Below are 16,450 nucleotides of genomic sequence, written 5' to 3'. Positions count from 1 at the left end.
TTATGCCATGGAAATAGGCGTCCACAGTAAGTATATTTCGGAACATCGTTGAATTCAAATGCATATAACTCAGCGAAAACTTAACCGATGTTTAAAAATTTAGCGGAAATGATTTGTGGAAATTCTAAAATGTTATTCCCTACTGACAAAATATTTATAAACCTATGTTATATAAAAGAAATTTAGCAATTTGTGAAGTGCGTTCAGATTTAGGAAATCTACTCGATTTAAAATGTCAAATATACGTCGAATACAATACAGTCAATTTGTGAACATGATCAAGCTGACGTATACTCTATGGAATTGACATTTGGAAGTGAGTGATTAGTAGTCTAAAACGCGCTTCGTCTAAGTGCGTTCGTCAAGTGGTATAAAAGTAAATTTAGATATACGATTTTAAATTGACTCGATTAACGAAATCCAGAAATACACCCTATAGGTACGTTTAGTTTTACGAAATCCACTCGATCTCAAATATCAATTCCATTGCGTATACGTCACGTTAATCCTGTTCACAAATCCAGTGGATTATATTTGACGCGTTGCGTCTCATTAGTATCATGATTTCGTTCACGATTTAAAATAAACCCTGCCGCACGATGATTTTAATTTGTATAATAAATCATGGTAAATTAAGCCTGATTAACAAAATAAATACTGATTCGTCCTTTAAATCATGATCAAATGTTATATGTAAACCCGCTTTATGATGTTGTATTGACAGTTAAAAATATTACAAATACCCAAATAAATACCCGCAAAACGGCATTTACCCGGTAATTACACATATCTAGCCATGTATGTCAAGTACGTTCATATTAACGGTTGTCATTATAGCTGTTTATTATTTATCAAAGCTATGATATATAAAAAACAGTATAATATATATTATATATATATATATATACCAAAAACACACAATTAATTTGTCTTCTATTTTGTGTTTGATGTCATTGATTGTCCGTTTCATTCACCATATCGCTAAAAGTGCCACACAGCAAAATTTTAAGAATCTCCCTACAAATCAGCTGTTATCGCCGCTAACGTTTTGCAACAAATAAACAAAAACAAAAAAATTAGCATTGTTGTTAGTGTTGTGAATAAAAAACATAAAGTAAACTTATAAATAAAAAATAAAACGAATTTATTAAAATTAGAATCTTTATTATAATCATAAAAAACAGGTGTTTATTAAATAGACAAAACAGGGTGTTTCATAAATTAATATATTTTGCAAGTCAAATGTATTTATTTAAAAATACTTGTTGAATAAATGTATTTATTTTTATTAAAAAAAATAAAAAAACAAAACGTTGATGCCCAGACGACAACGTACGTTTGTGTATGTTGATGTGTATGTGTGTGTTATGCAACTATTTTAATTAAATAAACCATTTGTAACATTAGATTTTGTGCAGCCATCGAACAGCAACGAAGTGCATTTAAGTAAAATTGTGATATTAGTTTAGTTAAAGCAAATAATTAGGAAATAATAGATTAAAATGTAAGTCATAATCAATGTATTGTTGTGTGTGGTCTTATCATTTTGCAAAACGTAGAGGTGATCTTATCAATAGTTTTTTTAGTATTTCACCCTTTAAACACACACACGCATTATTTTTGTCATCAACGATACAGAATCAGCTGGCTTCTCTAAGTTTTTAAATATTTATGTTTTCTTGTTGTTGCTTTTCTATATTCTAACTTTTTTTAGATGCTTCAGAATAGTTTACGTTTGTTGTTAAATAAAACACGTCTGCCACAGCGACAATTGTATCAGTTAGTCTCATTTGAACAGCAGACCAAACAAGTTACAAATAAAAGGGAATATAGCAGCTCTTCCGCGATAATGGAGAAATTTGATTTGCCACAAAGATTACAGGGTAGTGCTCCAAGTGTTTGGTAAGTATAATTTTGGAAATTTTAAAGGTCCTTTAATAATTCCCACTTCTTATAGGAATGAATACATTGCCCTGGCCATGGAATATAAACCCTTGAATTTGGGTCAAGGTTTTCCTGATGATGCCGCACCGGAATATGTCACTAAAGCTTTGGCAGAAATTGCCAAAGACGAGAATCCTTTGTTGCAGCAATATACCCGCGGTTTTGTAAGTCTACATATTTAATTACATCATTTTTGGCGTTTTCAGATGATAAGCTAGAAAACGAGAGAGCGGAAAGAAACACCAACAGACAAGTAGATTGTTTTATTAGTTATTAGAAAAAATTTAAATAACTTGACAAATTGTTGTTAGTGGAATGAATGTGAGACACGCTGCTTAAAAGCAAGCTATAAACATATGGTGGTTTATAGAGAGAGAGCAGGGTTTTAGAACATGTTGGAATTGTTCCGTGTATTTGTAATGGGAAACCTTAGTTTATATTCCATATGGATTAGAATAACAAAAATTGATACACAGCATTTATGAAGTGAAAGGGGTATTTTTTTGAACGATATAGATAAAGATTTGCTATTAAAAATTGTTATAAATTTAATTCATTTTATTTTTTTACAGAAGATCTATAAGCCATTTAGAAGAATCCCTCTAAATTATCCTCTTTCTGCAAAAGGCCTATCCATAAAATTATATATATTATAGAGGCCACTGGACCTTATTTTATGTTCCATATGGGTTCTCAAATTGAATCTCTATTAGAAATATATATGTATAATGGAATTGAGGGAGGTATTTTGTGGAATGTATAGATAAAAATTTACTACTAAAAAGTTTAATGAGAAATTAAATTTGTTTATAGATATACAGATCGTTTTTGGAATGCACTCCCATCTGTAGGTGGTCCACAAATCCTTGTGTATACATGGAAGCCCTATAAATAGCGTTCTTTCTACAGAAGACCTATTAGTGGTATCGATTAAAATTATATATTCTATAAATAGAAGCGTGTAGCGTATTTGTAATGGGAAACCTTACTTCATATTCCATATGGGATCTCAATTTAAATATGTATTAGAATACGATAACTGGCCCACATTATTATGATGTTGAGGAGTTGTTTTTTTTATAACTAGAGATTTATTACAACAACAACAATTGAATTTGTTTTTTTTTATAGATTTAGAGAACAATTTTGGCCATTTGAAAAGTCATTAAAAAATCCACGCCTTTAGAGCTGGTTATGGCTTTTAAATTATTCTTTCATAATCCACGCCTTTAAGGCGGTTATGGTCCTTCGAAATGTTCTTTCAAAATCCACGCCTTAAGAGCTGGTTATGGCTTTTAAAAATATTCTTTCATAATCCACGCCTTTAGAGCTGGTTATGGCTTTTAAAAATATTCTTTAAAAATCCACGTCTTTAAAGCGGCCTTTAAAGCGTCTATGGCTCTTCGAAATATTCTTTAAAAATCCACGCTTTAAGGCGGCTATGGCTCTTCGAAATATTCTTTAAAAATCTACGCCTTTAAGGCGGCCTTTAAAGCGTCTATGGCTCTTCGAAATATTCTTTAAAAATCCACGCCTTTAAGGCGGCCTTTAAAGCGTCTATGGCTCTTCGAAATATTCTTTAAACATCCACGCCTTTAAGGCGGCCTTTAAAGCGTCTATGGCTCTTCGAAATATTCTTTAAAAATCCACGCCTTTAAAGCGGCCTCTTCGAAATTATTTAAAAATCTACACAAAAATACCTTCTTTTAGATATTTTTTAGAATAAATCCTTCTAGTAGTCTGGACAAAATACCTTGTGGTATTTTATATATAATCGTCCTTATCAGATTTTCTATTAATGAATATCTTTCGGTCTAGAACACAATATCATTTGGCCTTCCATAGTTTCATCTACTTCCTACTTTAATATCATCTTTATAAATTTTTTTTCTCTCCATTTTTCATCTCCACAGGGCCACATGCGTTTGGTACAAGCCATTGCAAAATTGTATTCCAAGCTGTTGCAACGTGAAATAAATCCTTTGAATGAAGTCTTGATTACTGCTGGTGCTTATGAGGCTCTATATTCGGCCATTATGGGCCATGTTGATGTTGGCGATGAGGTTATAATTATTGAACCATTCTTCGACTGCTACCATCCCATGGTGAAAATGGCTGGTGGTGTATCCAGATTTATACCTTTGAAACCGGTAAGTTGCCCTCCAATTCCAATTCCATTATCATATTGAAATATTTTTTCTATTTCCAGACCAAAACCGAGGGCACAATTTCCTCAGCCGATTGGGTACTCGACGAAGAGGAGCTCAAGAAAATGTTTAACTCCAAAACAAAAATGATTATCTTAAATACCCCACATAATCCCATTGGCAAGGTATTCAACCAAAAGGAATTAGAACTCATTGCTGATTTGTGTAAAAAATGGAATGTACTTTGTCTGTCGGATGAAGTCTACGAATGGATGGTATTTGATGGTAATAAACATATTCGCATTTGTACATTACCCGATATGTGGGAGCGTACGATAACAATTGGTTCGGCTGGTAAGACATTTTCTGTGACGGGTTGGAAAACCGGCTGGGCATATGGTCCAGCAAATTTAATACGTAATCTCCAAATGGTACATCAAAATTCTGTGTATACTTGTGCAACGCCTCTGCAAGAAGCAGTTGCTCGTGGTTTTGAATTGGAAATGACACGTTTGGATAGCCCTGATTGTTTCTTCAATAGCCTGCCAAGGGAGTTGCAGGTTAAACGTGATTTTATGGCGAAGTTTTTGCAAGATGCTGGTATGAAACCAACTATACCTGAGGGTGGTTATTTCATGTTGGCCGATTGGACTAATTTGGGTAAGTTTGTATTCAATGTATTACTTTTCAATAATTTAATTAATTTGTTATTTATTTATTACAGAAAAGAAAATCAACATCAACTCGGAACCAGATCAATATCGTGATTATAAATTCACCAAATGGATGACCAAAAATATGGGTTTGCAGGTTAGTGGCTTTGTGGAGCTCTTTTTTGTTTCATTGTTTATTATTATTATTTTTTCTAATTTCCAGGGCATTCCCCCCAGTGCCTTTTACAGCGATGAACACAAACATTTGGGCGAGGATTTTGTACGCTATTGCTTCATCAAGAAACAGGCCAATTTGGAAAAGGCTTCTGAATTATTGGAAAAATTAAAAAATAATTAAAAATATACCATAAGGGTGTATGAAGGTTACTATTTTGTTGAAGATCATTAGATCAAAATAAAAATATATTTATATATGTGTTTATATGTATATTATTGTGTAAAATAAATATGCCGACTAGAAAAAATTATGGGATTTAACTGCAAAATAATTAGATGATCTACATTAGATCTGCTACTCTTCTTAATACAGATCTTCTGCTGGTTATGAACTTCTGAAATTCCTAAAAATGTATACCTCTAAACAGGTTATGGTCTTTAAAATTTCTTTAAAATCCATGCCAACAGAGTTGTATAATTTAAAAATTCATAAAAAATAAAGGTAGAGCTGACAAAGGCACATTAAAATATCTTTAAAAATCCAAGCCTATAGAACTGGTTATGACCTATTAAATTTCTTTAAAAATCAACGCCTGTAGATTACGTTATGATCTTTTGAAACTTCTTTAAAAAATCACATCCGCAGATCGGGTTAGGACCTTTGGAAAATTGTTTTAAAATTCGTGCCTGCTGACCTGGTTGTCCTTTTGTGATTTTTTAATAAGTAACACCTTTTAATCATTCAGAGTAGTTTAGGCAGAATACATTCTTGAAATCTTATACAGGCTTATATTTCTGTAAGTCTTCTATAGGATGCTTTTGACAAGCAGTTTTTCTTTTATGAACATGAGACCTTCTAGAAGTATTTTACAGCTCGAAGATATCCTATAAAATTGGAATATTTCAAAGATAATCTATAGACCTTCTATCTATAAAAGATATTCTATTAGCAGATGACAAAAGCCAGAGAACAGAATACTTGCTTTAGGTAATCTAGGTCAGTAGGTCTTCAGAAAGAATACCCTTTTGAGATTATCTAAAGGTACACCTTTTCGCCTTCTTTTATAAACACCATATTCTGCTATTCTATAGAGAGTATATCATTAGGAAATGTTCTATTGGGCAAAGAACTTCGAGAAGTATTATATATTATATTCTATAAGTGACCTTTTCGTGGTCTTCTAAAATAAGAATACCTTCCAAGGGTCTTTTATGGACCAATGATCGTTTAGAAGACTTATATATAGACAGAATACCTCCTGGAAGTTATTTTTTTGTGTGCAGAATACATTATAAAAGTCCTTTTTAGGCAGAAGACCTTCTGAAGAGGGACACCTTTTATGAATGGTGGTACATAGAGCCCTTTTCCATATATAAAGTCCTCTATATTTTCAAATAGATTATTGAAATATTTATTGATAACAAAAATTAATTGTTTATTTTATCGATGATTATATTACTCTATGGGTCTGATATAAAGGATATTCATATATGACAATATTTATTCTATTCTATAGTTCTTCTATAGAACATTTTATAGATGTTACAACTTCTAGACGTATTCTAGGTCATCTAGAGGTTTTCTATAACTTTCAAAAGGCAAAATACCTTTTAGAGGTCAGAAGAACTTATCCAGGAAGAATGCATTCCGAAGGACTTCTACAGACGAAAAGCCTTCTTGAAGACTTTCATATGTATAATTCCATTGGGGGGTTATCAAAAACATAAGTCCTTCCTGAGGTTTTCCACTGGCAGAAGGACTTCCAGAATGCTTATAAATTGGGAACACCTTCTGGGGGTACTCTATTTATAAACATTAGATCTTTCACAGGCAGGATCTACAGCCCTTCTGGAGACCTTTGTTTGGAAGTTTTCCAAAGACATTCTATACGTCTCCCATACACAAAAGTCCTTTTGGGAAAGAATAATATATGGAGGTCTTCCAAGTCAGATAACCTTATTATAATTCCCGACATATGGACCTCCAAAGTTCCTTGCGACCCTTGTATTTATTTTAATAATAAATTTCAAAACTATTCGTGGCCAGGTCTTCAACTCAAGTTAAGCCCATATCCAACTTCCAAAAATGTTTGTATACAATTAAATTGTCCCTTTGGGTACGATAAAGATACTTGTTCCTATTTTTTTTAAACTCAGAATTTTTATATCATTTCATACAACATTGGCAACCCTAAACAGAAAAAAACATTTGTTTTTATTTCAACTACCACAAAAAAATAAAAACAAATTACATTATTCAAGGCCAATCGGCATTTTACAAAATTACCAAAATTGATTTTGAAATATTCCATTTCATCCAAATCACTCAACTCCTGTATTTATTGGTAACTAACTGAAACATAACCCCACTTTTTCTTTCTTCTTCATTCTACTAACAGAGCAGACGACCACCTTTATCGAAAGAAAAACACACAAACACTAATACCCACCGACACACAACACCACGATTACATAAGTGAAGCGACACAAATCGGATATGTTTTTAACAAATCGGACGCTTTATTTTGTTCTTCATCCAGGAAAAATGGGTTTTCAGCGAATTCATGTTAATACATTTCCATTATTGGCGTCCCCAATCACAAGTTCTTTTTTTAAATTAAACTAAATACATTAGAAACAAAGATTCTTCACCCCGTCCTTACATATCGAACACAGACTTAAGGGCCAATTCTGGTTTGTCGTAGTTGATTTCTTCGGGTGTGGGAATGCCCAATTCAGTGAGGGTGGGACGAACGTGGTTGATGATGTAGGGATAGATTTCATCGGTCTTGTCACCGCACTTATCCTTGACACCTTCCAACCATCTGATGGCCAAAGCAATGTCGTTAACCTTACGGCATGCCTTCAAGCCAGCATCGACAATTTTGGGAGCTGGAACCAAATCCATACCCAACAAATCGTTCATGCCCTTGCGCACCTCCCAGCCATCGATATCGGCACGGCTGAAGTAATCTTCATACTGTTTGTCGAATTCCTCGGCAGGAATTTCATGATGGGCAGCACGGACAACACCAACACGGCTGGTTACGCCGATGGAGCTACGAGCAATGTTAGCGATTTGGCTAGCAGCAAGGCGGAACATTCTGTCGAATTGGAATAAGGAAACAAATTATAATTTTATTTGAAATTATGTATGGAAAATTGCAAAAATATTTGGTTAAGTAATCATTCGCACCTGAGAGTCTGATAGTTCGCGTTGAGAAAAATCTACTGTCAAAATGAATACACTGTCAGTTGCAACACTGAATACCCGTTGAATGGTTGGCACAAAACGTAGTAGAATGGTAATGGATGGGTGTTACTTTACTTATAACGGAAGTATGATTGACAAGCAAACACTATACAGGTTGATTCTTTTACAAATGCTAAGAGTTATTGGTTATATGTCGTTCACACACAACAAATTTAATTTTACATTTAAATATATCAACAATTTTAATAAAAGAAAAGGAATATAATAATATGTGGTAGGTGACTAACGAAAATAATATTTTAATTTTGATTTAACATTAGAAATTATGTATTCATTAAAATCCATATTTTGCGTATATGTGTATATTGTTTTGAATACTAAATCAAATGGAAATATAATGGCATGTAATTGAATGAAAACCATTTTTACAGCATTCGTTTGGAAGAAAACACATTTTTCGTGGTATTCCCCCTTTGTTTTTGTCTCGACCATCTGTCAAACTTGTCTTATAATATTTCACATGGTTGACAACATTGCACATCGAAAGTAGAAATTACCCACTTTGACAGTTAGTCGAGACATCAGCTGCGCTTAATGGACTACCTATTTATTGTGCCACGGTATTCCTTACTCTATTTTGATCATAACCTGTCAAATTGTAATGTTTACAGGAAAGGACCTCTCGGAGCCCTTCAATACCGAACGATGGTTCAAACAAGGTGACAGCCTCTCGCGTGACCTTTTTAACATCCTGCTGGAAAAATTTATATGAGAGGCAAAGATAAATAGATATGGCACGCCGATGACATCGACATAATGAGTAGAACATTGCGAGCGGTAACAGCCGATTTTGAACAAAGTGGACCTGACTGTAAATGGCGCGAAGACCAAGCTGACGGTATCAACGCGCAATACGTCCAGTAGAATCGGACCAACTGTGGAACTTTATAACTTCAGCTTTGAGGTAATAAGAGATTTCATCAGTCTCGGTACCGCCATCAGGTTTGAAATTCGGAGAAGGTCAACAAATGCATAGGTGTTTTATGGACAGAAGACTTTCAAAGAAGAATGAAGAAGAATGGAATGAAGGTCATCTAGAGTTCCTTCAGAGACAGAATTTGTCTACGTCTTCTATCTACAATATCCATAGTTCCAAATGTTTTCTATAGACAGAATAACTTCCACAGATCTTCTACACAGAGAATACCTTCCATAGTTGTCTATAAACTGAAGGCCTTTCAGAGTTCGTCTTCTGACAGAGAAGCTTCTACAAAGACCTTCCAAAAATACACACATTAAAATGTATTTTATTGACAGGCAACCGTGCATCGGTGTACTATGACCTGAAAATCTTTCAAAGATGAAGAATTCTAGAGCCTTCTATAAATATTCTATATACTACAGGGGTTCTCCATGTCTACTATAAGCAAACTTAACCTTCCTTCTAAAACTTATTCTGTGTAGACAAATGACCTTCTCGATGCCTTCTCTCGATGTTTTCAAAAATTGAAGCCTCCTTAAGATGTTCTGTTTTCGAAAGGTCGTCGCATGGTCTTCTATGCTTAAAAGACTTCTTTTTTCTTGAAAACTATTTTTTTGTAGACGACAATTTAAAGTGTATTATTAAATCAGAGTTGTATTCATAGACAAAATGCCATATGTAAACTCTAAATTTTTTATTAGCCCTTTTTAGTGAGCCGGAATTTAAATGACACCTTTTACTAAAAAATCATTTGTTGTGAACAGAAAATTCTCCTATTTTATCCTTTAAACATGACAATAAATTTTTTTTTACCTATAAATAATCTTATTTTATATAATAACCACAAAATAAATACCATTTCCTCGTCTCTTATATTTTACAAGGCAAACATGAAGCACCCTGTATTTTCTCATTTAACACATTTCATTTTGATTGTCATTTTCTTCTACCGAAAACAAACTAACTGGCAACTCTGTCCCACACATTTTCATAGTACTGGTAACACTAACTGTGTCGGGGTGCAAAATTCATTCTACTCATTTCAACAAAAAAGGGAGTTTTTTGTTAGTTTTTTGGAAAACAAGACGTTGAAAATTCTTTAAGAACAAAACCAAAAATAAATATTTTATAATAAAAAATGGCTCCTACTGCAGGGTATGTATTTCCACATTAAAAAAAATAATTAAAAACAAGTTTACAAGTGAATTTCAATTTCGGCTCTGCATGAGGTATGATTGGTTGGCTGTTGGTGGGTAATTGATTGGGAAATGCACATACAAAATTAATCAGGGCGGTAGGTTACTAAACTTTGTGCTTGTTGTCCGGTTAATCTACACCACTTCGTCGATGTCGATGAATTAATTAAAATGAAATTATAATGCTTTTTTACATGAGTTTTTAATAAAGGAAACCTTTGGAATGACATTATTTTCTTGGTTCCTTATGTAGTTACAATGAACGCGTGTTTTTCCCCCGGCTTCTTTTTTATTGATTTTGCTCTTTTTTTCTCGTTACTTTTCTTCTTTACTGACAAAAGACAATGATTGTGTGTAGTATACACGTTGTTGTTATGGAGTAAAATGTGTTAATTTATTTTAAGTTGTAGTAGAAAATTGTTACTTAAATTATTGTTGTTTTTAACACTTGCAATTGATAGCAACAATAAAAAAATTAAATCCAAAATAAATTAACTAAATTGAGGTTATGTTTGAGTCATTTGGCATATTCTCGAATGCCATTTTGATGTGTGCTATTCATTAGTGTGTCTTCTTTGCTTTTTTTGGTTGTTTGGTGTTGTGCCGCTATTTGGTTTTGTTGTTATTCAGTGTTGCCATGGTGATGATATCAAATAATTTAAAAAAGTACTTGTTTGTTTACGTATTTTAGGGGGCACATTTTTAAACAAAAAGTATTTTTATTTGCTTTTTGAATTTTAAGAAGTAATTTTTTAAAGAATATTCGTGATGACCCACATGAATCGTGGATTTTTTAAAAAATATTATATATGGAACAACTGAAGACTGGATTTTTAAAAGAATACTCTTTCATGGGTCATTCGGGAGACTGGATTTAAAAAAAAAATATTGTTTATGGGTCATTCGGAGACTGCATTTTTAAAAGAATATTTTTTTATAGGTCTGAGGCCTGGATTTTTAAAAGAAAATTTTTTATGGGTCTGAAGCCTGGATTTTTAAAAGAATACTTTATCTTGGGTCATCCGGATCCTGGTTAAAAAAAATTTTTAAAATATTACTTTTTCATGGGTCATCCGGAGCCTAGATTTAAAAGAAAAATATTTTATTTGGGTCATCCAGAGTCTTTAATTTTTATTCAACAAAAACATGTATACAAAGCTTTCAGCTTATGATGATACATTAGGGTTAACAATATGAATTAACTACTCCAACAAAGTGACAATTCAGACATGCCCAGACTCGCCATACAAATGTGCAATTTGGAAAAAAATTATCATACAAGGTGATGAACAAGCCTTTTATAAAATGTGATCGGGGTAATACTGATTTTTTTTAATTCAATGGGTAAAGCGTTGTACAGCCGCGCTACACGAACTAAAAACGAATCATTCATGCGATGGTGTACAACGGGAATCTGTAGCTGATTGCGCCTAGTAGACGAGCAAATATTATGTTCTTAATATTTTTTGCACCATCTGAATTCGAATTTCGGGTCCATCCGAAACGTATGTTTCTTAATGCTTTTTGAGTCCATCCATAGTGTAGATTTTTATCAAAAAAATTGTTTGGTCATCCGGAGAGTCATTTTTTAAAGAATATTTTTGGGTCCATCACGAAAATTTTAATGGACGTTTATTTAGGATCTAACCATAGTAGGAGGACATAGGTGTTTCAAAAATATTTTAAGGGCCATATTGTTGGTCCATCTTTAACATGTTTCTTAAAAATATTTTTGACATTTGGATCCATCCATAGAGTAGATTAAAAAAAAATTGCCATCGGGATAGTCAGTTTTTTAAGGATATTTTTTGGTCCATCAGGATCGTAGGGTTTTAAAGAATATTTTAATGGACGTTAATTTAGGATCTCACCATAGGAGGGCATATGGTCCTATAAATACGGCATTTTCAAGTTCAATTTATTTTTACAACGAATGGGAACCTAGCAACATACATTTACTATTCTTCTTCCTATATATTGTTTAAAAAATCCTAATGTAGAACCCTGAAAATAAATTTATTATTTCTCAAACATTATTAATATTCTTCTATTTTCTTTCCAATTACAGTACAGTACCCCCACCAGTTTCTTGGGCCCAAAGAGCTGATTTGCTCTATGTCATTATCGATGTAGAATGCAAAGACATTGAGCACAGGTAATTTATTTAAAAAAAATCCGTTTTTTACAAAATGTCTAATTTGTGTCCTTTTTTAATTTTCTTTTTTAGTGTTACGGAGAATAGTTTTACATTCAAGGGCACCAATGCTTTGGAAACCGATAAAAAATACGAAGTCACATTGAACTTTTTACATCCCGTTAATCCCGAAAAAGTGACGAGTAAAAATATTGGCCGATGCGTCGAATTTACAATTTACAAAAAAGAATCGGGTCCCTACTGGAAATCACTAACCAATGACAAAACCAAATTGCACTTCCTCAAAGCTAACTTTACCAAATGGAAAAATGAATCTGATGATGAAGATGGTGGGTTTTGACAAAAATTACTTACAATGCCTAAAAAAATATATTAATAAATATGTTTTTCTTTTTTTAATTCAGATGTTGGCGGTGACAACTTTATGTTCAATGACATGCTTAAAGGCGGTGATATGGCCAACAGATTTGATGACTTCAATGTCGATGATGATGATGACTCAGACGATAATATTCCCAGTCTATCACAGAATGACGAAGATGACGAAGACAATAAGGATGCGGAAAAGAAGGATGAAGAGAAATAGTTTAACAGCAACAATGAATGTTAAACGCCTAATAATCTAAACACTTTATATATACATAAAAAACCACAACAACAACTTCTATTAATATTAATAGCATGAACATTAATTGCTTTTAAATTAATTTTTTGATTTATTTCGGGAATTTTTCAATTCGGGAAAAATACAAAATACACATACATATGTTGACTACAGAAAGATAAACTCAAAACATAAAAAAAGAACAAATACACATACATTTCTTAAAAACAAGAAAAAAAACATACCAATCTCTCTTCTATATATATATTTAATATAAATTAAAACAAAACAGAAAAAACCCAGATATTTATATTTAAAATTAATCTCGTAACTAAGATAAAATGCTTAAGCATTGTTCGAACAACAGCAAAAACAAAACACCACATATAAAATTAACAACAACAAAAAACCAAACACAACAATCATTACATCATTTTTGCAAAATTCTTGTACAATTCATTGTAGTTTTGTTTCATTGTCATTTCATACCGATTTCGGTATATTCCTTTCATTTTCCCACTTAGTTTCATTTCTAGTTACTTAATTTCAAATATTTTTAAAAACGTTGCTCTTTTTTCATTTTGTTTCTTTTCATAGAACTTTGATTCCGTTTAAAATTTTATGTGCATTTCCTGTAAATAAAGGAATACATTTTCTTTTTAAATTGCCGCCAAATAACATTTCGTTTTGGTTCGGAGAATAATAGTAGTAAAAACGATATGATGATTTAACAGAACAGAGAATATATGAGCCTTCACTGTTAAGTATAAAAAGAAAGAAAATAAATCGATTAAAACATAAGTGTTTTAATAATGGAAAATTTCATCAATAAAATAAAAAATGAGAAATGTTAAATAACATAATACAATGCATTCATTATGGTTATTTGTTGTAATTGTTTAGAAACAATTTGGTTAATTGACGTAGATATATTGAAGACTGACAATTCTTCTGTTGATAAAAGACGTTTCAAAAAATTCCTTCTAAAAAAACTCTTTCAAATACTACATGTAAAAGGTGTTCTAAATATAGAAGATCTTTGGTGGGAATTCTAACTGGAGAAGTCCATTGGAAGGATTCCAACTATAGAAGACCTTTGAAAATACATATACTGCCCATAGAATACCTATACAAGGTTGCCAACCGATAGAGTATACTTAAATGTGTATAAAGGTCTTTTATCTAGAAATTTCTTCAGTATATATAGTACATATGCAAGGATTTCTTTGTATAGAAAAATATTTGATCTTTGGAAGGTATTCTAACCTAAGAAGAACTTCTGTATACAGGCAAGGTGTTCTTCCATTAAAAACTTTAGGGTGTTCTTTGTATGTGTATAAAAGCTCTTCTGTCAGAAGACAGACTCATAAAGGCCTTCAGTTTATAGACAAATGTGGAGAGAAGAAGGTATTATCTTTGTAGAAGTTCTGTGGATGTTATTCTGTCTATAGAAGATATTTGCAACTATGGACAATATAAATAGAAGACATCTAATAATCCTATCTGTGGAAGAACTCCAGAAGACCTCTATATAGTATACCCCTATATGTACTTATGTCTATTGGAAAGTCCTATAAATATAGATATTTTGCCCTTATTCATGGACTTAGGAATATAAATTTTCTAGAGAGGACATCTAACTATAGAATGCAATGTCCCCTGAAGTTTTCTAAATATGAGATATCTGTTACGAAGCCTTACGTTCATTAAAGGTCTTCGGTCTATAGGAATTCCAGAAGCTGTATATATTCGAATTTTAGAACTTTATCATTTTACCGAAAGATTCTTGAACCTCTTCTGTGTATAAAGGACTCTGAAAACTCGTCTGTCTAGAGTGGACATCCGGTAAGTCCTCAGAATCTAAAAGTACTCTTACAACTTCAATCAATAGAAAACCTATGGAAGATCTTCTGTCTATAGGAGTTATAGAAGCTACTCAAAAAACGTGATTTTCGAGTAAACGATGCACGATTGATATGAATATCGCTCTTCTGATTGAACTTATTTTTGGAAGACTCAAACTCAGATTCCGTACGACTGTAAGGATATCCTGCTTGAGATCGTATCCTTGTTTATACACGCCTGTGGACGTTTCTGAAGCCTCCGGCTTTTCTATAAAACACACTACCTGCTTCAGATCTTTTGTAAATAAATAATCCCTGCCTAAACACTCGACAACGAAACCCTACCTTAGCTCGTCTATAGAAAGTCGTCGGCTCATCTATAAAGACAGTTCCCTTCCGCTGGTCTACATAGACTCTATACCGTTATTCTACAACAACTTCCATATTCCTTCAGCCGATAAAGACTCATTGACTTTTAGATAGCCAAGAAACACATCTTGGACTTCATTGTGTCTTCAAAAAACGCCGTCTTTCCTATATATAGTCGCTGTTTCAATTCATAAAAATAACCCTTGCTTCAGCTGGTCTATAAAGACTCTCAGATCGTCTATAAAGACACACAGTTTCAGTTCGTCTGTAATGATTACCTGCATCAGCTTGTCTATAATGGCTCCCTAATTCGGCTCGTCTATAATGATTACCTGGTTCTGCTCGTCCAAAAATACTCCTTCGGACCATCTATAAAGACTACCTACAGCTCGTCTATAAAGACTCTCTACAGCTCGTTTATAAAGACTCCCTACAGCTCGTTATAAAGACTCCCTACAGCTCGTCTATAAAGATTCCCTACAGCTCGTCTATAAAGACTCCCTACAGCTCGGCGATAAAGGCTCCCTACAGCTAGGCGATAAAGGTTACCTACATCTCGTATATAATGACTCCCTACAGCTCGTCTATAAAGACTCCCTACAGCTCGTCTATAAAGATTCCCTACAGCTCGTCTATAAAGACTCCCTACAGCTTGGCGATAAAGGCTCCCTACAGCTCGTCTATAATGACTCCCTACAGCTCGTCTATAAAGACTCCCTACAGCTTGGCGATAAAGGCTCCCTACAGCTCGTCTATAAAGACACCGTGCTTCAGCTTGCCAATAACGACACTAGTCAATTTGTCGTCTTTGTAGTAATTTTTCTTTTCCCCACTATTGTAATATTCAATATTACGTTCTGTTTACCTTGCATTTACGTTTGTCTAATCGGTTGAAAATACTTTCGTAGTAACCATTTGTTAGTATTGGCAATACAGTTACCATAACAACCTGTCATATAAATTTGATTTTGCCGGTCGATGTTTCTTGTCAACAGTAAAATAAATTTTCACAGAGAATGGTAAGAATTTTTAATATATATTTTATTGAAAATAATTTAAAAAATGTAATCTCTTTTGAGAGTGAAGAGGTAGCCTAACACTATAAAAATTAAGGTTCGAATAAATGGTAGTCCAATGATCGAAAATAGAGACCTTAAATTTACCA

At 33.0% G+C, this 16,450-nt stretch overlaps 3 protein-coding genes across 3 annotated transcripts; 2 read left to right on the top strand and 1 right to left on the bottom strand.

The window, feature by feature from the left end:
• The first annotated feature begins 1,714 nt into the window (after positions 1 to 1,714).
• Positions 1,715 to 5,108, top strand: LOC133329156 (kynurenine aminotransferase). The gene is made up of 6 exons (XM_061537650.1): positions 1,715 to 1,902; positions 1,958 to 2,108; positions 3,858 to 4,094; positions 4,154 to 4,751; positions 4,816 to 4,901; positions 4,968 to 5,108. Exons 1-6 carry the CDS (start codon positions 1,715 to 1,717, stop codon positions 5,100 to 5,102), a joined length of 1,395 nt encoding a protein of 464 aa, XP_061393634.1. The 3' UTR covers positions 5,103 to 5,108.
• A 2,469-nt stretch (positions 5,109 to 7,577) lies between these two features.
• LOC133329162 (cytochrome c oxidase subunit 5A, mitochondrial) lies at positions 7,578 to 8,194 on the bottom strand. Its single transcript, XM_061537655.1, has 2 exons — positions 8,118 to 8,194; positions 7,578 to 8,025 (listed from the first exon to the last, which is right to left on the bottom strand). The coding sequence occupies exon 2, from the start codon at positions 8,022 to 8,024 to the stop codon at positions 7,581 to 7,583; it is 444 nt and encodes a 147-aa protein (XP_061393639.1). The 5' UTR covers position 8,025; positions 8,118 to 8,194; the 3' UTR covers positions 7,578 to 7,580.
• Positions 8,195 to 10,107: 1,913 nt separating this feature from the next.
• LOC133329159 (uncharacterized protein CG16817) lies at positions 10,108 to 13,171 on the top strand. Its single transcript, XM_061537653.1, has 4 exons — positions 10,108 to 10,272; positions 12,382 to 12,468; positions 12,541 to 12,797; positions 12,873 to 13,171. The coding sequence occupies exons 1-4, from the start codon at positions 10,256 to 10,258 to the stop codon at positions 13,052 to 13,054; spliced, it is 543 nt and encodes a 180-aa protein (XP_061393637.1). The 5' UTR covers positions 10,108 to 10,255; the 3' UTR covers positions 13,055 to 13,171.
• The last annotated feature ends 3,279 nt before the right edge of the window (positions 13,172 to 16,450 follow it).

Source organism: Musca vetustissima, unplaced genomic scaffold (assembly GCF_032173495.1).
Source record: "Musca vetustissima isolate MV318-11 ecotype Yass unplaced genomic scaffold, APGP_CSIRO_Mvet_v1 utg11440, whole genome shotgun sequence".
NCBI lineage: Eukaryota > Metazoa > Arthropoda > Insecta > Diptera > Muscidae > Musca > Musca vetustissima.
The sequence above is the reverse complement of the archived record's forward strand: the minus strand, read 5'-3'. Positions and strand labels throughout refer to the sequence as shown.

Excerpts from the sequence above, each read along its gene's own strand:
- LOC133329162 (XM_061537655.1), bottom strand. The coding sequence starts at position 8,024 with ATGTTCCGCCTTGCTGCTAGCCAAATCGCTAACATTGCTCGTAGCTCC.
- LOC133329156 (XM_061537650.1), top strand. The coding sequence starts at position 1,715 with ATGCTTCAGAATAGTTTACGTTTGTTGTTAAATAAAACACGTCTGCCA. Across the intron at positions 1,903-1,957 it reads GGTAGTGCTCCAAGTGTTTG|GAATGAATACATTGCCCTGG; the intron begins GTAAGTATAATT and ends CACTTCTTATAG. Across the intron at positions 4,902-4,967 it reads CCAAAAATATGGGTTTGCAG|GGCATTCCCCCCAGTGCCTT; the intron begins GTTAGTGGCTTT and ends TCTAATTTCCAG.
- LOC133329159 (XM_061537653.1), top strand. Across the intron at positions 12,469-12,540 it reads TGCAAAGACATTGAGCACAG|TGTTACGGAGAATAGTTTTA; the intron begins GTAATTTATTTA and ends TTTCTTTTTTAG. Across the intron at positions 12,798-12,872 it reads TGAATCTGATGATGAAGATG|ATGTTGGCGGTGACAACTTT; the intron begins GTGGGTTTTGAC and ends TTTTTAATTCAG.